Source organism: Brassica oleracea, chromosome C4, assembly GCF_000695525.1.
Source record: "Brassica oleracea var. oleracea cultivar TO1000 chromosome C4, BOL, whole genome shotgun sequence".
Classification (NCBI taxonomy): domain Eukaryota; kingdom Viridiplantae; phylum Streptophyta; class Magnoliopsida; order Brassicales; family Brassicaceae; genus Brassica; species Brassica oleracea.
Window position 1 is genome coordinate 5,456,749 of NC_027751.1, and position 20,255 is coordinate 5,477,003.

The 20,255-nt window shown below is 41.4% G+C and overlaps 3 protein-coding genes and 2 pseudogenes across 3 annotated transcripts; 3 read left to right on the forward strand and 2 right to left on the reverse strand.

Annotated features, from left to right (window-relative positions):
* Window positions 1-1,814: 1,814 nt before the first annotated feature.
* On the forward strand, window positions 1,815-2,835 carry LOC106337927. Its single transcript, XM_013777025.1, has 2 exons — window positions 1,815-2,669; window positions 2,761-2,835. Exons 1-2 carry the CDS (start codon window positions 1,815-1,817, stop codon window positions 2,833-2,835), a joined length of 930 nt encoding a protein of 309 aa, XP_013632479.1.
* A 1,493-nt stretch (window positions 2,836-4,328) lies between these two features.
* On the forward strand, window positions 4,329-5,356 carry LOC106337928. Its single transcript, XM_013777026.1, has 2 exons — window positions 4,329-4,882; window positions 4,978-5,356. Exons 1-2 carry the CDS (start codon window positions 4,329-4,331, stop codon window positions 5,354-5,356), a joined length of 933 nt encoding a protein of 310 aa, XP_013632480.1.
* A 1,133-nt stretch (window positions 5,357-6,489) lies between these two features.
* On the reverse strand, window positions 6,490-7,357 carry LOC106341245 (annotated as a pseudogene).
* Window positions 7,358-7,953: 596 nt separating this feature from the next.
* On the forward strand, window positions 7,954-9,438 carry LOC106337929. The gene is made up of 3 exons (XM_013777027.1): window positions 7,954-8,916; window positions 9,278-9,370; window positions 9,418-9,438. The coding sequence occupies exons 1-3, from the start codon at window positions 7,954-7,956 to the stop codon at window positions 9,436-9,438; spliced, it is 1,077 nt and encodes a 358-aa protein (XP_013632481.1).
* Window positions 9,439-13,471: 4,033 nt separating this feature from the next.
* Window positions 13,472-18,448, reverse strand: LOC106337584 (annotated as a pseudogene).
* Between the last annotated feature and the right edge of the window lie 1,807 nt (window positions 18,449-20,255).

Here is a 20,255-nt window from a genome sequence, read left to right on the forward strand (position 1 = left end):
TGTGAATCTTGCAGGTTTTTGTGATGCTGATTGGGCAGGTTGCTTAGATGACAGATATAGCACATCGGGTGGTTGTTTTTTCCTAGGAAACAACATGGTCTCATGGCATAGCAAGAAACAAAACTTTGTTTCTCTATCCACAGCAGAAGCTGAGTACATTGCACTAGGTAGTTGTTACACTCAACTCCTTTGGATGCGACAAATGCTTGTTGACTACGGTATCATTTCTTCTCCCATGCTTGTTCATTGTGATAACATGAGTGCTATAAATCTCTCTAAAAATCCAGTTCAGCACTCACGTACAAAACACGTGGATATAAGACATCACTTTGTGAGAGAGTTAGTGGAAATGAGGATTGTGATTTTAGAGCATGTCCTAAAAGAGAAACAACTTGCTGATCTCTTTACCAAACAACTGGATTACAACACCTTTCTGGGTCTTAGAAAGGCGTTGGGAATCATGGAACTCTGATTAAGTCCTGAAAAAGGGGGAAGAGTCACTGTAGGTATGTTGGACTCTATGCTTCGATGCAACCCCCTCACTAACACCTTGAGTCAACAAGTTCTACTGTGTAAGTTCTGTCACCTGACTTTTGTTATCTCGCTCTTCAGATTCACTGGTGAAAGGTACTCATCTTGAACTGAGATGTTATCCCATTTCACGTTTGAGCCATTGATCACTGCCAGGATTGAATGAGGAAACACATAAGGGGATGAGTGTTACATAAGAGGAAATGTGTGTCACGCAATAGGGTCAAAAGTAAGACTCATGTGTAACTCCATGAAAGAGGTATGTGACTCAAAATATATATATAAAAAAAAGGGCCCGGAATGATAGATACTCGTTTTGGAGCTGGGTGTTACCCCACTTTGTCTCTAATTTCGATCACTGTCTTGACTGGGAAGGTATGCTACCAATCTCATTGGGATACATGTTTCGGAGCAGGGTGTTACCCCACTTTGTCTCTGGATTCCATCTCTTTCCTAGAAATAGAGTGGTGTATTAATTGCCTATTGATAAAACGTGAATGTCTGTGAGTTGGAGAGACAGACACACAAGAAGCCTAACGTGTGTTTCTAGACCATACAACTGAGTGCGAAAACAGAGTTGGGTTGACATAATGAACACAGCAGAATCTCGTTTGTGACAGCTACTCGGCTGAGAAATAGCTACAGACTTGGGTTGACTCATTGATTTCAATAAAAAAAAATGTTTTGGTAGCTAGATGTGTGGTAAAATTGTTCTTCAGCGACTATACCCCTGAGATGCAGGCATCATACCTATCAATGTCTATGTGTATAAGGCTGGCTATTATCACAATTCTCATGACTTCCGTACTCTCATACGCATGTAAGTGAAGTCTATGCTCCTGGCTATATGCATGAGTTACACATAAGTTCTATTGCATCACACACAGTGTATTATTTGCGATTATTTTATTTGAGCCGAGTTACTTAATTTGGAGCTAATGTTTTAAATTGAGTGAAATTAGGTCATCGGTTGTGTCACTCTCGAAAACAGTCTCCGACACATCTCACTCCCAAAACGAAACATGCAACCCACCCGAAGAAGCTCTCGATTGTCTGCGAGAGGAACATCTATTCCGGCTCCCTCCATCGCTGGTTCTTCCGGACCTTCCTGCAAACGAATCTGGAAGCCACGGCGAGAGATGACTCCGCCTCCATCTTCTCCGTCTGCTGCATATACGTCTTCCTCATCTACCGACGACGAGGTTGAAGCCTTTCAACCCAAAGAGCCGCGTTATCAAGCAAGCCGTGCTATTTTCCAAGCATGAAATCAAGAGAACCCTGAGATGCTTTGTTCCAACATCGCTCCGTTCTCGAGTCACTTCGTCACGAGCAATTCGGCTGAGAGGTATGAAAAATTGGCTCCCCGTGAGTTTGTGATTCAGCAGAGGTTAGATGTGAATGATGAGAACTTGTTTGATGTGAAACGGGTGGTAGTTAGGTCGGGTTTGATCTACACTCTGATTGATAGTGATTTGTTTCACCCCAATGTGGTGAAAGAGTTTATTGCCAATTTGGGTGCTGCTGAGAATAGAGGAAATGGTGTTGCTGTGTTTCTTCGTGGGTCTATGGTTGAATTCTCTCCTAGCCTGATTAATGCCATGTATTTGGTTCCGGGATTTGAAGAAGATCCTGACTACTTGGCCGCAAACATTGATCGAGTGTGCTCGTTTCTGACGGATAATCGTGTGCAGCGTTGGGAAGACATGAGCTCTAAGTATCTGACCCCGACGAATCAGGTTTACAAGCTAGTGTGCTCAAATTGGATTCCCACCACCAACTACACGTCAATGAACCAGGAACGACTCAAGTTTCTCTACATGCTCCATCATCATAGAAGCTTTGACTTTGGTCAGATGGTCTACGATCAAATCATCAGCTTTGCAGCGAACATCAACACTGACAGGTCTCGGAGGGTCATTTTCCCTACATTGATTCAGCAAGTTATTGACTATCAACGAACAGTGTTGTCATTTGAAGATGATGAGGAGTATACCGGGTATCCTAAGCTAGTTGTCAAAGACATAAAGGCAAGCAGAGGACAAGGGGGTAATTCTAGTGCCGTGGATCTTCTGGCTGACATTGAGCGAACCATAGCTGATCTTAAGAGCATTCGGATTCGCTTGAGGAGTAAGGGTGTAGTACTTTTTGAATTTTTTTTTAATTCTATGAGTCTCTGACCTTCTGCTTTTTATCTTAATGTGCATCTACTCAATGGGAGAATATCCACAGTATTCTCGTCAAACCCTACAGGATGAGGAGGAAGGTGAAGTGGAACCGGATAGTGAAGAAAGTGAAAGTTTCTAATGAGTGAATCTATTGTGTTTTATTCTATGCACTATGTACTGAATCTAGATTATGCAATTTGCATCGTACTCTTGTTTTTGCTTCCGTTTGTGTGTGTGAATTAAAACTCTTAATTTCTTAAGTATGTGGTGTTTCCGCTTTCTCATATCTTGTGGTATGACGTTAGACTAATCCTTATGCTTGATGTGGAAGATTGTCTTGTGTGTTGAGCTTTGCTGCAACAGGTTGAGTAGGTTGTCACATTCAGACAAAAAGGAGGAGAATGTAAGCTCAAGAATTATGAGCTTGTTCGGTCTGAGCCTAGACTGTGTTACACATGGTGATGAGTGAGTAACATAGTGGGTTAAGTTTGTTACGACGTGATGACGTGTCATAAACTTATGGAAGTAGAAGATATTTCTTTGGCGCGAAGCAAAGAAGATCTTCTGTTGGCGATATTTTAGGAAGTAGAATATTGCTTTTCACGGGTACTTAACGAGGGCATCTAGAAGTGTTTTAGGTCAAGCGTTAAGAGAGAAAAAACTATAGCAAGAGGTTTGTTCTTGTCGGCTTCAGAAATCGAGTGAAAGGTTTTCAGCTTGTATTTCTGTAATTTAGAGATTAGAAATTGGTCTGTCGCTAGTCGTGTGTGACTGAGCATAAACCGGATTAACCAGATCTAGGAGGATTGTTTAAAAGATTTCTAATATACAAGAAATTGTTCTTGAAAGATTTGTGTACGGTTCATATTGGAGTGTCTCTGAACTTTCACCACCTACAACAATGGAAGATGTTGCGTTATATGTGTATCTGTTCTTTAGTAGTATAGGAGCAAAACAGAGAAAAAAGAGAGAGATTGTGTGGGTTTGTATTACAATGTGAGTTGGCCAATCCTCAAGGCCATCGAATATATGAGTGGCGTAGATAATGGTTGCTCCTCGTTCTTGGCATCCCTTCCTCAGAAATGTCAAAAGGATCATCAGTGATTTCATCCAAAAGCAGAACCTGTATATGATCCAATAAAGAAAAGGGTTCTTAAGCATTATTCACATATTGGCGTTTGTGTTGTTACAATAAAGATACCTTGAAAGGCTTGAGGAGTCCCATACAAATCTGGACGCGTCTTGTTGGAGATAACCTTGAAGTTAACTTAATGGACAAGTTATACAAGTCCTAATCGAGTTAGGATTAGGAAAGTTAATTCCTAAGAGTTTAGGAAACTTTAATGCTTATATAAAGAGTTGCAAGAGTGTTGCATACCTTTAAGAGTTTAGAGAGTTTGTGTTTGAGAAGCTTAAGGTTTTTGAGTGTTTCCTTAAGAGAGAGTTTAATAAAGTGAATTCTTTATTCAAGTTTCATACGCAAACCCTAAAACTATATTTGGTATCAGATCCAATACATCAAACAAAACAGCGATCATGGGAGATATAGTAGCGGTCAAGACAAAAGAGGAACGAGGGCCATCGTGGATCTCTTGCCCCATGCTAAACACAACGAACTATACGGTGTGAGCTATGAGGATGAAACTTCTCCTCAAAGTTCATAAAGTATGGGAGGTTGTGGAGAATGAATCAGACGCAGTGGACAATAACGACATGGCAACGGCGCTTCTGTTTCAGTCTGTTTCAGAAGCCCTAATTCTGCAAGTTGGCGAGCTGGAGAGTGCAAAGAAGGTATGGGATGCCATTAAGGCCAGAGAAGCAAGACTACAAACTCTTCTGGCTGAATTTGATCGTCTCAAGATGAAGGATAACAAAATCATTGATGACTTTGTTGGGAAGTTATCTGAAATCTCGTTGAAATCAGCTGCGTTATGGGAAAACATGGAAGAAAGTAAGCTTGTCAAGAAGTTTTTAAAGAGTCTACCAAGAAAGAAGTATATACACATCGTTGCATCACTCGAGCAACTCCTTGACCTAAAAACAACTAGCTTTGAAGATATCATAGGTCATTTAAAAACCTATGAAGAACGTATACGAGAAGAAGAAGGAGAAAACGAAGACAACAATCAAAGCAAACTAATGTACGCTAACATAGAAACACAGTCAAACTGTGATTACCATGGCGAGTACAGAGGAAGAGGACGAGGATATTACAGAGGAAGGGGATGCGGTGGAAGATCATATTGGGATAGCAGGGATCCGAAAACGTTACATGCTTCAGGTGTGACAAAATAGGTCACTTCGCCGCCACTTGCCCCGACAGACTGCTCAAGTTACAGGAGACACAAGAAACAAGAAAAGATGAGACACAAGAAGTTGATGGCTTAATGATGCACAAAGTAGTATACCTCAATGAACAAAACGTGCAACCTAAGGTGTTTGAGTCGAGCATGGATTGGGACAGAATTTGGTATCTAGATAACGGCGCCAGCAATCACATGACAGGAAACAAAAACTACTTTAAAAGTATTGATGAAACCATTACAGGGAAGGTGAGGTTTGGTGATGATTCAAGAGTCAACATCGAAGGTAGGGGTTCTATCTTGCAGGAGTTCTATCTTGTTCGTCACACAAACCGGAGAAAAGAAGCTACTATCTAATGTCTACTACATACCGAATCTAAGAAGCAATATTATCAGTCTTGGCCAAGCTACGGAAGCAGGTTGCGATGTAAGGATGAGAGAGGACTATCTAACATTACATGATAAAGACGGCAATTTGATTGTAAGAGAAAATAGATCAAGAAATCGCCTCTACAAAGTGCTTATGGAGGTAGGCAACACAAAGTGCTCGAAGATGGAGGTACAGAGTGATTCTGCGAGATGGCATGCGAGGTTAGGTCACATTGGTCTCCAGTCAATGAAGCTAATGATACGAAAGGAACTGGTCCTAGGAATACCTAAAATCGCAGTGGAAAAGGAAACATGCGAATCTTGCTTGTTAGGGAAGCAAACACGTCAAGCCTTTCCCCAAGTAACCACTTACCAAGCAGAAGAAAACCTAGAACTCATTCACAAAGACCTATGCGGACCCAGCTACAGCAGCAGGGAATAGGTACATATTCGTACTTGTGGATGATCACTCTCGCTATATGTGGACAATCCTTTTGAAAGAAAAGGGTGATGCATTTGAAAAATTCAAGAGCTTTCAAGCAATGGTGGAACAAGAGACGAATACAAACATCAAGACGTTTCAAACGGACAGAGGTGGAGAGTTCACATCTAAGGAATTTTTAAAGTTCTGTGAGGTTGCAGGAATTCAACGACAGTTAACCGCTCCTTACACGCCACAGCAGAACGGAGTGGTAGAACGACGCAATAAAACCTTGTTGGAGATGACAAGGAGTATCCTAAAGCACATGAGCATACCTAATTATATGTGGGGTGAGGCAATAAAGCACACTACGTATCTCATCATTAGGGTTGCAACACGGACACTAAATTCACATACACCATAATTAAAATAATTAAAAATATTTTTTTTAAAAGTAAACCGCCACGTCACCGGTTTTTTTACATGCTAATGAATAGTAACCGGTCACAATTTTGACGTGTGCAACAAGTAAGTTAGTTTTGATGTTTAATATGTTATTAAAACAAGTTTCAGTGTTTAAAGCGTTACCAGTTGAACTCTAAGGTTTAAAGTGCAAACTTTTGCCAACTTCGTGGTTTTTTATGCAATTTTCCCAAAGAAAACAGAGAAACACACAAATTAAAGTTTTTAAAAACAGTAGCTAAAACGGAGCCCTACCGGCAGAATTCCCCGGTCAGTTTTCAACTCCCATATGGGGCAAACTCATTGGCAAATTGAAGAATGGCAAACCTCCGCCTCCGCCGGTGGCTTTCGATTACATATTTCCTCCGCCGCTTTGTACTTGTAACTGCTTCTCATACTCATCCAATGGCAACCTCTCGTAAGCCACGTTCGTGAAAGACGCCGCCATGACCATCACCGGCCCCGCCGCCATTAATTCTCCAACAACGTTACCTCCGACGACCTGTCCCTGAGCTCCGGCGAGAAATATCGTCAAGTTCGTCGCTCCTGGAGGAGCAGGCGACGGAAGAAAAGATCTAGAGAGGGAAAGAATCTTGAAAGTGCCTCGTAAAGTCACAACAGCTCCGACCGCCGTTGGCTGACGGATGCTGACGTTAGTGACGGTTCCTGTTTAAAGAACGCAAATCCCTCTTTGTTTCCACCGCGCGTAAGTGGAGATACACTCAAAAACGTCGTAGCCACTTCCGACTTCAAGAATGTGAGCTCTAAGAGTGTTTGCGCTCTCGCGCGTGACGATCATTGGAGGTTTCGGTTTGTTCTTCGATCCAGCTGGACGGCCACGTGGCCGCCGCATAACGAGGTCACTGCTCCCTCTCCACCGCCACCACCACCGCCACCGCCACCGCCTAGTCCAGAGTTGTCAATTTGTCATTAGAAGCTATCAAATCCAAACCTTGATGATGGTTATTGTTATGATGGTGATGATGGTGGTTTCCTCCAGCTCCACCTTCATCTTCGCTGTGGTTGTCGGTGGAGAACTGGCCAACACCGCCGCCTTCGACGCTGTCAACGTAGCGAGAAGTTGTGCCTAGATCGAGACCAGCCATGCCAATATCAAACTGAGAAAAAAACAAACAAAATATATTTGAAAAGGGAGTTGGGATTCTTAAAACGTAATTAAGGATTCTAATGATTTAGGTTTAGATTTAATGTAAGAGATAGCAGACAAGCAGAAAATTTATAAAATGGTTGAGAAGAAACTATATAGAAACCTGAGAAATTAAATATTTATGAAAGGGGAGAAAGGGGAAGAAGAAGTAGAAGATCAAGTCTTGTCTCTAGACCCAATTGGCCCCAATAGACAATTATTATAATTTATAAGGTTTTATCCTAGAGAAATTAGGACGTATATATCCCGATTTTGCCAAAATTAAGCAACTACCACCCTATGTTTCTTTTTATTTTAATACCACTATGCCCCTTACCGTCCCACCCTATCAAATACACTGCTCACGATGTCAGTGGCTATCTACAGATCAGAGTATTACACGCCATGTATCTAATTGTTATCAGAACTCGTAATCTAAGTGAATAAAATATAAAAATACTGCAAGAAGAAAGACACAGAAGGGCAAGCGAAAAGTCCCTTTTTACAAATGTGTCTAGGAGATCTAAACCTTTTTCGTTGTCCATAAATTCAGTTATGTCTCTAGAGAAACCGCTATCTGAGATTTCGGAGATCGAGACCATGGAACTCACGCAACTACCAGAGCGGATGTTCGCTTCCGGTGAAGAACCCGTTGGGGAGAGAGTGAACACTCATCATAAACCAAAAAGGATCGAGTCCATTCTGGACGCACTAGACCCGGAGGAGGTGGAATTCATGCGGAAGACGACGTTTGGGAAAATCATTTCACAAGCCAAGAACCCTTCTTTTTCCGGTAGTTTTGGCCAGTTTGTCATTGTGCGAATTCTCCGAGTGAAGAAGAAGTATGAGATATGGTTTCTATTCGCCGGGAAGCCGATCAGGATGTCCCTGCACGAGTTCGCGCATGTCACAGGCCTTAAATACAGGAAGATCCCGAAGAAAAACATAAAAAGGAAGAAGAATCCCATCAACGAAAACCTCTACTGGGGTGAACTTTTTGGGTCTCTTAAGTTCTGCGCCGTTGACACCGCCATTGAGATGCTGAAGAAGAGGAAAGTCAAGGACCGAGAGATGCTAATCAAGTATGCATGTTTGGCGTTCACTTCTTGTGTTCTACTCCCGACTTCTCACTCCCCTCGGATTATCACTGAGCACGTGGAGATGATACGTGATTTTGATGAATTCCTTAAATATCTGTGGGGGAGGGTCACCTTTGAGATGCTTGTTACTGGAATTAAAAGGAAAGACGAGATTTCGCTATCCCAGTCAAGCGTCGCCTTACCTGGTTTTGTGGATGCGATCCAACTCGTATTCATAGCGGCTGTTCCTCAGATAAAAGAGGTCGTCACTCCTGCTGAGCCTGTTGTTGTGATTGACTCCGATACCGACTCAGATTCTGGGGATAGCGAATCGCAAGCTGATAAAGCTGAAGTGAGCGAGCCTCCCATTGCAACCCCTGTGAGTGTGCGATACTGTGTTAACCCCGCACACGTAAGAGATCTGCACGAAGAATGCAAGGTAAGATGCTTGATCTCACACTCTCTATGTACGCGTTAACATTATTCATAACCGCATACAACAAAGGTAACCGTTAAGTTTTTGCGAGTTGGCAAGTGTTACTAAGCAAACTTTAGACATGGTTGAACTTATGACTTAGCTGCTATGTTTCCTCTTTTCATGTTAACTAGTGTGGTAGATGTTAACAAAATTCGTAACGGCTATCCTTTGTTCTTCTGCGATAACTGCACATAAGCCGTGATAATAATATAAATTATTGAATTAAAGAGGAATGTGCAACATGTTCCCTATGTCTTTGGTAACTAACATGTGCCTCTCTTATGGTATTACTAATTTACTCCTCCCGTCTTACATACCGTAGGTTGATGTTACCTCCATGGTTGTGGACGCAACCCACACACCGGAAGAACTGACGTGGGAAGATGAGGTCGACGATGTAACAGTTGATAATCTTGTACGATCAATTGAACAAGGTCACGTGCTAAAGAATTCAATGTTCAGTGGGGGCTTATCGTCTTCTGATCTGGCACGCATGAGAGCTGAGAAGAAACAAAAAGAGAAAAAAGCGAAGGATAATGATACCACTCAAATTACCCTAAGGAGTGAATTACTCTCTCAGATAAGAGGTTTAGTTGCAGTACTTAGGAATCGAATCCACAAGGAACTAGGGAACCTATTAAATCTAGTGAAATTATCATTTCTAAGTGTTTGTTGTTTTATGGTTTAAAAGTAAATAGCAATCATAATTGAGCAAGACTATTGCTCGACTAACAAGATGATTTGGGGTGTAACTTTATTGGAAGGTATTAGATGCAGGGTTTCTATTCAGGTGTTGGAGATTATAATCCTATAGATGCCTAACAGTTGCATGCATGATATATTAGAGCTCAACCCCTTAATCCCAGTGATCAGCGATAGCAATTTCTCACTGGTTAACTAACTAGATCTTGGATCTCAACTTTCGTCTTTTGATCACAAGAAAGTGTCGATCGATGATCCTATAGGGATATCGATCGATACACCTTTCGCAATATCGATCGACTGTCGGAAGACAATATCGATCGATTCTCCTAGTTAAGCCTTAGGCGTAAGTTGATAATGCTCACTAGTCTCCTAGATTAGCGGTTAGCCTTTTTCTAGCAGTTCTAGCGTGATATATTAGGTTCAGGACAGGATGATCACGGATGCTTGACACATGCAAATTCCTAGGTTCATATTCTAGTTAACAAGGCTAAAACAAGCATTAATGAACAATCAATCAATGAATATCACAACTCAGAAAATCTATAGTTGGGGCTAATCCATCTAACGTATTTGAACCCTGAATCTAACAAGTAAACTACTCAGACATAGCTAAGCAATTCATGACACAAAATATAGATAAAAGTGCATAGAATATAATAGATGAATCAATGGATTTCCAATCACAAATCTCTCTATGATCTTCTCTCCTAAAACTCTCCGTAAAACTCTGTGTAAAATAAAAGTAAAGATCTATAAAAAGGTTGTTCTCTTGCCTCCTAACACTTAGGCAAGTATATAGCTATTAGGTTAAAAACTCGTCAGGGGTAATCTTGTAATTTGGTGAAGCCTTAGGTTTAAAGTCGGCTGGAACCTGTTGGGGAAAAATACCCCGGTATCATTTCCCCCAGCCTCCAGGCAGGACCTAGACCCTCGGGTCCCAGATAAGGGAACGCTCCGGGCCCCCGCTAGAAGGAACCCCGAGTTCGGTCCCCGAAACCGAGCTCCCTTCCAAGAAATGGAAAACTTCCGACAAGGAGAACCTTCCATATTTCCGAGTGTGGAAGAGTTTAACCTAATGAAACCGACTCCTAGACGACTATATAAGAGCTACTAAACCCCTAAAACGAGGGATCGACTTCTCTAAGACTTAGAGACTAGGGTTAGACGGCTAGAATTAGGGTTCCTCTTCAATACCTTGTAACCCTGTTTTTGCTCTTGCTGTTCTATCTAATAAAACGCCTCTTCAAGTCTTTCTCTCTATTATTACCCTCAAATCCTCATGAAATACTAACAAACATATACATACTAACAGCTTATCCATCGTTCCGTAGTACTCACAAAGATCCTACACAAAAATCCCCTAACAGTTTGGCGCTAGAAGGAGGGGAGTAATCTAACTACGTGATGGTGGCGATGGATAAGTATGACAAGCCATCCGAAGCTGTTCGAGGAGGGATTACGCCCCCGGGCTTATCCATTAACTGTCAAGGTCAAGCAAGCAAGCTCCTCGAAGCTAGGGTCGTCTTGTCATGCCCGCGAGGAAGGAAGATCTACGTCATATCTGGAGGATTGGAGAAATGCGGCGCAAATCATCCCACCATTCAAGAAAGTACCAATAATATAGGGGGCAGCTCGGAAAGGATCGAATCAGATTCCCCTGAGACCGATGAAATAAGCTTCCTTGCCGAAGAACGAGAGGGAGTCCTGGCACCCCATCACGATGCCCTCGTTATCTCGCTTCCCATAGCGAACTGCCTGGTCAAAATAATCTTGGTGGACATCGGTAGCTCTAGTAACATCATCTTCCAAGCGGCGTACCAAAGTTTAGGGTTGGAAGAGAAGGCCCTGATACGCAAAGCAACCCCCTTAGTAGGGTTTTGCGGAGAGATTGAACAAGCGACAGGGGAGATCATCCTCCCCATCTATGCCGAAGGGGTTAGCCTACTCACTAGGCTCCTGATCGTCGATTGCCACTCCCCTTACAACGTGATCTTGGGCCAAGCGTGGATCCACGGAATGAGAGCAGTTCCCTCAACTCTCTATCAGGTAATAAAATTCCCTACCTCTCGGGGCACTAGGGCGATTAAAGGAGATCAGGAAACTGCCCGCCATTGTTACCAAATCGCTCTAAAGGAGCAAACCAAGACAGCACCACCCCCGTAAATCAAGTCCCAAGTTCCGCATACAGAGGAACCAGAAGTGGAAGATATGGATGAAGTGCCGCTAGTCGAAGGCGACCCAAATCATAACCTCAAGATTGGCTCCAAGCTCTCCGAGGGATTGAGAAGAAGACTAATAGATTTTCTCAGGTCTAATTCTGATTGTTTAGTGTGGTCCCACTTGGACATGCCCGGGATCGATCCCTAGATCATTATGCATCAGCTGTAGGTGGATCCCTCACACCAACCTATAAGGCAGAAGCGAAGAAAATTCACTCCGGAAAGAGACATTATCATCAATGAAGAGGTCAAGAACCTATTGAAGGCGCGATTCATCCGAGAAGTGCAGTATCCAGAGTGGCTAGCCAACGTAGTCGTAGTCAAGAAGAAGAACAGAAAATGGCGGGTCTGCATCGATTTCACAGACCTCAACAAATCATATCCAAAGGACCCCTTCCCTCTGCCGCATATCGATAAGCTTGTCGATGCTACGGCTGGACACCAGCTATAGTTAATCTTTATCTCTCCTTATCCTCTTAAGCGAACCTCTCGACCATTCAGTTTTGCTCAGGCGTTGATCCTCTCTCGAGATCTCTTCGCTCGCGGTGGTGTGGTGAACCGTCGTCCGGTTGGTCGCGGTGTCTCTGCGGCTTTAATTCGGCGTGGCGTGCGGCTTCTTCATTTGGGATCAGGAACTCTTACGGGTCGTACAGGTTCGTCTCCAAAGTGACGGAGTCAAAGGAAGCTTCGGTGGTGTCTCACTTCGGAGCCGAGTCGAGTTTGGGTACGCACTGGCCGCTCTGGCTCGTGTGGTTTGCTTAGAAGATGCCTACACAGCCGTCTATGGCTGTTCCAAGCCCCTCTCAGTGCATCACTTGTCTTTCCAGCAGCATCTCAGTGTCGCCAAATCGAGCTCTCCGACAGATTTGCGGCCGCATCTCAGTTTGGAGTCTAGCGCTTATGCTTATTCTCTTGGTTTCAGTTTTGACACAGGTGATCTTTTGGCGAAGCACTAGCACCGTTCTTCGGTTCTCGAAGACGGCAAGAGGCGTTACGGCTTTGGTCTAGCTGTGGCAGTGACTCGCTTGTGTTCAGTTGCCATCCCAGTGCCGGTGACGGGTCTCTTGACTCATCATTGGTAGCGTAGCTGGCTGTTTATGTGCAGGTCATTATTGATTTCTCGGTTTTGGTGTTTGGTTAGGTCAGGCCTCTTTGTACAAATCAGGTGGCGACAGTAGCAAGCGTTTGTTTGGTTGGGATGCGGTTTCAGGCGCTGTGTGGCGTTGAGTATAAGATGGGCTTTGGTGGCTTTTGCAAGGCTTTAGGTATGTATCCGAAACCCTCCCCTACTAGTTGTATGGTGCGTCATTGATAGTGATGGTTACAAGCTCGGTGGAGATCTTTGGGAGCTAGCTACTACGGAGACGACACAAGAAGTTCCGGCATCCGAGGCAACGAGGAGAACCTCACCTTCTAGTGGTTTCGTTGATGGTTGAAAACGGTAACCGATCATGAAAATTTTTAAAGACGGGTTAGCGGAACATGCCGGGTTTAGTGGATGGACGAAGCTAGCTTTGTTCTAGATCGACTTTGGGAATTTTGTTGAAAACCTGCTTGTAACCGGATTTTAAATTCCCGTTTAACGGGTTGAATTAAAATATTTATAATTTTTAAAAAAAGATATAGTTTTTTTGGTTAAGTTGATAAGGGAAATGAACTAAACATATCATTTTTGGACTAGAATCTATCATAAATCAAGTTGCATTTTCGTGGGACCATTTTGATTGTCGCGTATATGGGGCACTTATGCCAAACCTCTTTGTCGAGAGATCTGTAATGGGCCAGCAAAAAGGTGACGGCTCACTCAATTTGGATATAATAGGCTCCACTTTTCAAGCAACATGACTTCATGGGCTGGCCCTCACAGGTTTCCCTCCTTTAGAAAACCACATCAAATCTTTTAACCCCCAACGCAGATATCTTTAGAAAACCTCATCACAGGTTTCCCTCCTTTAGTGTTTTGCCAATCCGCAGGTGCAACGCATTGCCAGAACGAACAATAAACCGGTATATCTGCCGGTTTTAACCCCAACGCAGATATGTTCCGGCCATATTCCTGATAAGAGAAAGACATTAACGGATGATGTTAAACTTCTTTCCAAGTCTCATATTTTCAGATTTTTAATTTGTATTTGACAAGGTGCTCAAAAAAAAAATTGTATTTGACACAATAAAGCATGATATGGGTTACCTGAGTATCAAGGAATAACTGCATACACATCTTGTCGTTGTCGTCAGAGACACCTGATGCTGCCCCTGCTCGTTTCTGTTCTTCTCGCCTGTAAAATATCACTACAATTAGTCTTTTACTACAAAAACTACTGATATATCTAAACCAATAATAGATTGAGACTATATGTGCCTTTTGACAGATAATACTATTGAAACTATTTACAAGAGTTTCTATCCTGATCTTATCAATGCTAAATCTTAGTCTAAAAGCTCACTCGTGAATCGTACTAATTGATAATCCTCATAAAGTGTTTAAAAGCAGAATACTTACCACGCTAACAACTTCATCAGCTAATTCGTAATATCGCCTTGTAATTTCAGTGACAGTTCGAAGCAGTAACTCCTCCCTTGTTTCCTGCGTCAAGTACCGTGTAGCCTTCTCCCTCCAAAAAGGCCTATTAATAGACAAGGTGCAATAACCAGAGAATCCATCAGTCAAGTACCTGTGAACGTTCATAAAATCGCAACCCCAAGGGAATCAATACCTTTACATGACGCAATATGCCTACGACATATGGTGAGTGCCTAACCGGCGGTGGTTTATTAGTCAGCCTATACGTTGTCTAAGTTATGCACTTGAAGATTTGTTTGAGGGTTTTAATGATCTGACCACCTGCAAAAACGTTGTTGACTAGAATTTGATTTATAGCGGAATAGATTAATGTCATTCTCCAAGTAGCATACATGGTAAATGCTTTCATTTATTTTATAGGACTTAAGGCAGGTCAAGGGAATTTATATCATGTATAACCTGCAAGGACGGAGATGTATAAATATTCCACATCAGTTTTTGTCATTCTTATTCTATAATCAAGGTTACAAAACATGGACGCAGCTTTTAAGCTATCCCACATTACTCAACTTTAGCTGAGATAAAATCCAAGACAAAAAGTGACTTACATATACAAAATCGTCCGCAGAGGCTGAAACTGCCCAGTCACATCCAGGGCTCGGGCTGGCATTACCCTTTCTAGTATGCAACGCAGATGACACCCAAATGCAATACCTACACGTTATTGACACAATGTCAAATTTCACAAACCTCGAAAGAAGCTGCAAGGTCAATCGAAGAAATTTATCAGCAGTAGAGAAAACGAGAACATCTTCTTTCCAACATGAACGCAGGCTTTCCAAAAGAGTAGCGCTCTGTCTGAGCATTAAGTTGGGAAAACTCTGTTTAAACACAGGCTTGCCTTTTTAAGGCTAATCTTCTTATCCTGATAACATTTTGTATACTTGAACGTTGCAACAAAACCTTTGTGTTTTTTACATGCCAAGGAAGATCACCTAAGTTCATTGTCTGTAAGTTTGTTTCTTCTTTCCCCCTTACATTGCCAAAACAGAGACCCTTTTACTGTGAAACAGCATTAAAACAGAGAGAAGGAAGGTAAAAGAGAGTCTATACACATCTTGTGATTGAAGGCCTAGGATAGTTCACAGCTTGTGGAGACTTGTTATTGTTCTCATTGCTGGGTTGAAGCTCCTGCTCCTCTTTTGGTGTTTCCTTCTGGACATGGAGTTATTCCTCAAGTGTCTTGACGACATCGTCCATGGTCGGTCTAACCTTGGAATCTAAGGATGTGCAATCGAGCGCAAGAAGTGCAATTTTCAAAGCCCTGGTTAGCGAATATTGACCTTGGAGACGAGGATGGAAAAGCCTTCTTTTGTTTGTTAAGTAAGGTCTTGCCCAGTCCACTAGATTGTGTTCTCCCACCGGTTGGTTCTTGTCGATTGCTCTTCTTCCTGATAACAACTCCAGTAACACAACCCCGAAGCTGTACACGTCACTCTTTGCAGATAAAGGACCTTTCAAGTTTTGACAATAATGAATGGAGTTCTTTGCATTGATATAACAGCTATGGAAAAATGTATAGAGAGAGAAACAGTAAAGATGGTTGCATCCAAAGCTACACTACACAAAGTATCAATCAATCATATCTTACCGAATCAAGCAAGATGTTGGATGCTTTGAAGTCTCGGTATATAACTTGCGGTTGAGCATTGTGAAGAAAAGCGAGTCCTCTAGCTGCACCAAGAGCTGCCATTCGAACCTGTGTGTTCCATGAAATTGGCTGAAAGAATGTTCCTCCTGTTTTTTTTTTTATGATTGAGAAATCAGATAAAAAGATTAAATCATTATTATGTAAAACATATTCTCTGTCTCTTTTTGAAGATGTCTTCACTTACTTCTGAGTAAGTGATTCTCAAGACTACCACGAGGCATGACATCAAATACAAGAAGCCTCTGCTCTTCCTCTAAGCAGTATCCAATTAGTTTCACAAGGTCAGGATGATCCAGCTTACCTAAATAATTGATCTCAGCCTGCACAGAAAGAAAGGTTCAAGAACTTGAAATGGACTCTTGTGAGTTAACTTTGAGATGGAAAAGGTGACTAACCAGCTATTCTCGATGACCTTGAAGCCCTTCTTGGTTAAGTCTTTTCACTGCGATGACATTGCCGGTCCCTGGTTTACAAGACGCAGCCAAAACCCACCTTCACCAACCATACTATCAGCCAGGAAGCTCCTCGTTGCAGACTTGAGTTAAAGCTCTTCAGATTAGCATTTTGCAAAATCTCGCATTCTGTTCGAGGCGTATGAGAGAAAGAAGTAGCCGAAGCAGAGCCTTTGCTCCCTTCCCTACTCATGAATTTCGAACTTAGCTCTACAATCATTTCTCAAAGCCAATGAGTTTAGATTCAACTCTTCTTACTACTAGAGGAAACAAAGTGTGAATCTAGAAGCTTTCTAGTTCAGGACAAGCGGAGTGTGAAATAATTACAGAGTTTCATTGAAATTTTCTGCCACCTTGTTCGAATATGCACAATAAATAAGATTAATAAGAGAAAGGCAAAGAAAGAAAGACTCACATGTACTGGAAGCAATATCTGTTTTGATCTGATTGCTGAAACAAGCTCCCATTTTAAACACTCCCACAAGAAAGAAACCCAATCACTCAGCTGAAGCTATTCTTTGTTTTAAAGCAGAAAAAAGGGAGAGAGCTTTAACACAGTCCCAGAAGGCGTACGAAATGCAGCGGAAAAAAGAAGATTTCCACAGACGAACGAGAAAAAAAAGAAGAAGAAAAGATTGGCTCTCTCTGCTGGCTAATAATGAAAACTCCAAACATTTATTCTCTCGAGAAAAGTCTCTCTAAGCTCATTGTCGTTCTTGATTGTTAAGAACTTCTCAGTTCATGTTTTGTTTGAAACATGATAGGGATCTGAAGGGAATGACAGATCAAGCTGATCTCTTTATGATATGGACTCCACTGTATGTGTCCACAATCTCGCTTATATCTCTCACCTTTAGTGTGTAATTTGCTTCCTCTGAACTAAGTTGGTACAATCAACAATGAACACTTTAAGCATAAGATCTATGAGCACTCAACTATAGATGGAATTATCAAGAAATATAGTTTTAGAGAAGTATTAAGTACACACCCGAAAGATCTCTGAGCATCAATTACAGATTCATCGAGGAAGAACTTCCAATTCTAATTGTTAGTAATGATCTAAGCATAACATCACTGAGAAGTATAGATACATCACAGCATCAATTACACATTCATCAAGGAAGAAGCTTCATACTTAGTGATGATCCAAGTAGACACTAGACAGTAGTAAGATTCATGAACAAAGCAGACGTCAGTAAGATTAATGAGCACTATAGATACATCAAGCAAGAAAGTGCATACTATAAACATTGTTGAATTATCTAAACATACCAATATCTTCTCCCTATGATCAATTTCACTACACAGCAAAACCCAAATTGAAATCAATATTGATTCATCCTGAAATTGATATTTTGAGAAGAGGAACAAACCTAGATCCCCACCGCGTTTGGTTGGTGGAGCTAAAATCAGAAACACGAGTAGTCACATCCTTTCTTCCGTTTCCGATCTGAATCTATCTTCGAAGATTTGGGGTCGAGACTCCTCTTCAGGCAGCTCCAAGTGATTTGTCATCGATAGACATATTCGAGGCAGATACCGCCCCTAAAGAGAAAACTCGAGGCGAGTAAAAATTGAGAGAAATTCGGGGATTTTTTTTTATAAAATTTCTAGACTAGCTTCTATGTCGAATTACCGAGGGGTTTTTGCTACTTTCCTTCACCCCGAAGATTAGTCTAGTAATTATAAAAATTTATGAGTTATTCTATTACATGAATTATTTGAGTTACTCCCTGCTATGCACGGACATATATTTTTTGCTTACAAAAAAACCTGAAATTCGGCATAAAGGATGCCCACAAGTAGAAAGTGGAAATTTTTGTTATGTAAGGAGAGCAGTGAAAGAGGAGAAGAAATAAAGAAATCGATTAGATATGGGAATGAGCCAATCATTAACTACCACCAAAACGATCAAATCTAAGAAAATTGGAAAGGATAAAGATTCCAAAGAGCATAAAAGGTTGATACATTTTAGTGGGCGGTGGAAAGGTGACATGAAAGAAGCAAGTATGTGTCAAAGATCTTTACATTGACGTCTTCAAGAGGTATATTTTGTGGTCAATGGAATAAAAAAACGTTCGGGTTTTTCTTTCATCCCTTAATTAAGACATTGGCAGTTCGCTGGCACGTTTCTTCACCTTCTTGCACCAAAAGTCCAGCAAACCACCGTTTTTTTGTCTCTCCTACTCATATCTTTCTTCAATTGTAAGGTTCGCCATATTATGTATTGTAGAGAATTAGGATCAATTTCTTAGAGAAAATACAAATTTCTTTACAAACATCACATACCTCTGTTTTTTTTTCGAAATTAATCAGGCAGCACCCATCAGAGACGTTTCCTTGAGCTATATATAATACAGCCTACAAAATTTTTTTTATTGATTTAGTATGTTACTTATCTTTCTCCACAAGACACTCGATATATCATCATGTTGGATTTCCCTCATTAGCCCAAGAAAAAGAGATAAGAAGGGGTGTTGAGAAGTAAATTTGATTTGGGTCATATGTTTGGGCTAATATTTCACTAATCATATTTAGCCCAAATCTTAACCCAAATTCTAGATCCTCCACCTCCTTAAGATAAAAAATCTAGATATTTTTTATAGAAAAATCTAGATAATTAGAATAAAATAATCTAGATATCATAAAAGAATTATCTAGAATTATGATTAAAATATTTGAGATATTTTGTATCATGGAAGCTATAAATACCTCCACTCCCCTCCCTTATTTTGTATCATCCAAGAATCAAGAAAACAAAGAGAGAAAACATTTGTAAGAGAGAGTTTCCAAAAACAAAATCTTTGTAGTAAACCATTTCCTAAATATTAAGAAATCTTAAACACTAACCGTCCACATTCCATCTTAACCTTTCGAAGAAAATATTATCCGTTATCTTTCCCAACAGCTGGTATCAGAGCAAGGTTATCGTTATCTTTGAAGAAGTGAAGATGGAGGCCACCGTTACCTTTGAAGGTGACATGTTCAAGCTCACGACGGACAACTTCTCTTAATGGAAACCGATGATGGAAGATCACCTTTATTGTAAGGATTTGCATGAACCCATCATCATGAAGGAGAAGCCGGAAGGAAAGGATGACAATACATGGGAAATACTAAACCAAAAGGCGGTTGCTGTAATCCGTAAGTACATTGACCGATCTCTCTTTGAACATGTTTCTACCTACACAAATGCTTTTGAATTATGGACAAAACTTGAATCCATGATTCAAAAGAAAACACCTCGAAACAAAGCTCTTCGTTGGAGAATGTAATCTTAGCTCTGATGATAGCTCATGGATCGTTGATTCTGGTGCTTCTTTCCATTTCACCCCTCATGGAAGCTTCTTCACAAACTACCAAAGTGGTGACTTTGGTAATGTTCAAATGGGAAATCAAGGAAGAAGTAAGATTGTTGGAAAGGGGGATGTTATGCTTACATCAAACACTGGATGTAAGATAGTTCTCAAAGATGTGAGACATGTTCCCGACATGCGACTCAATCTTATATCAACCGGAAAGCTCGATGATGCCGGCTTGGACAGCATTTTGGTGGGGGCAAATGGAAGTTAACCAAAGGAAGTTTGATCATGGCTCGAGGAAGAAAAGAAGGCTCATTATACGTAACACAAGCCAAGCTTTGCAAGGATGAAGTAAATGTCGCAAGTGATGACATTGATATATGGCAC

Coding starts and splice junctions, on each gene's coding strand:
- LOC106337928 (XM_013777026.1), top strand. CDS start 4,329: ATGAGGATGAAACTTCTCCTCAAAGTTCATAAAGTATGGGAGGTTGTG. Junction 4,883..4,977: donor AACTGTGATTACCATGGCGA/GTACAGAGGAAG, acceptor TACATGCTTCAG/GTGTGACAAAATAGGTCACT.
- LOC106337929 (XM_013777027.1), top strand. CDS start 7,954: ATGTCTCTAGAGAAACCGCTATCTGAGATTTCGGAGATCGAGACCATG. Junction 8,917..9,277: donor ATCTGCACGAAGAATGCAAG/GTAAGATGCTTG, acceptor TACATACCGTAG/GTTGATGTTACCTCCATGGT. Junction 9,371..9,417: donor ATGTAACAGTTGATAATCTT/GTACGATCAATT, acceptor TTCAATGTTCAG/TGGGGGCTTATCGTCTTCTG.
- LOC106337927 (XM_013777025.1), top strand. CDS start 1,815: ATGCTTTGTTCCAACATCGCTCCGTTCTCGAGTCACTTCGTCACGAGC. Junction 2,670..2,760: donor GCTTGAGGAGTAAGGGTGTA/GTACTTTTTGAA, acceptor GAATATCCACAG/TATTCTCGTCAAACCCTACA.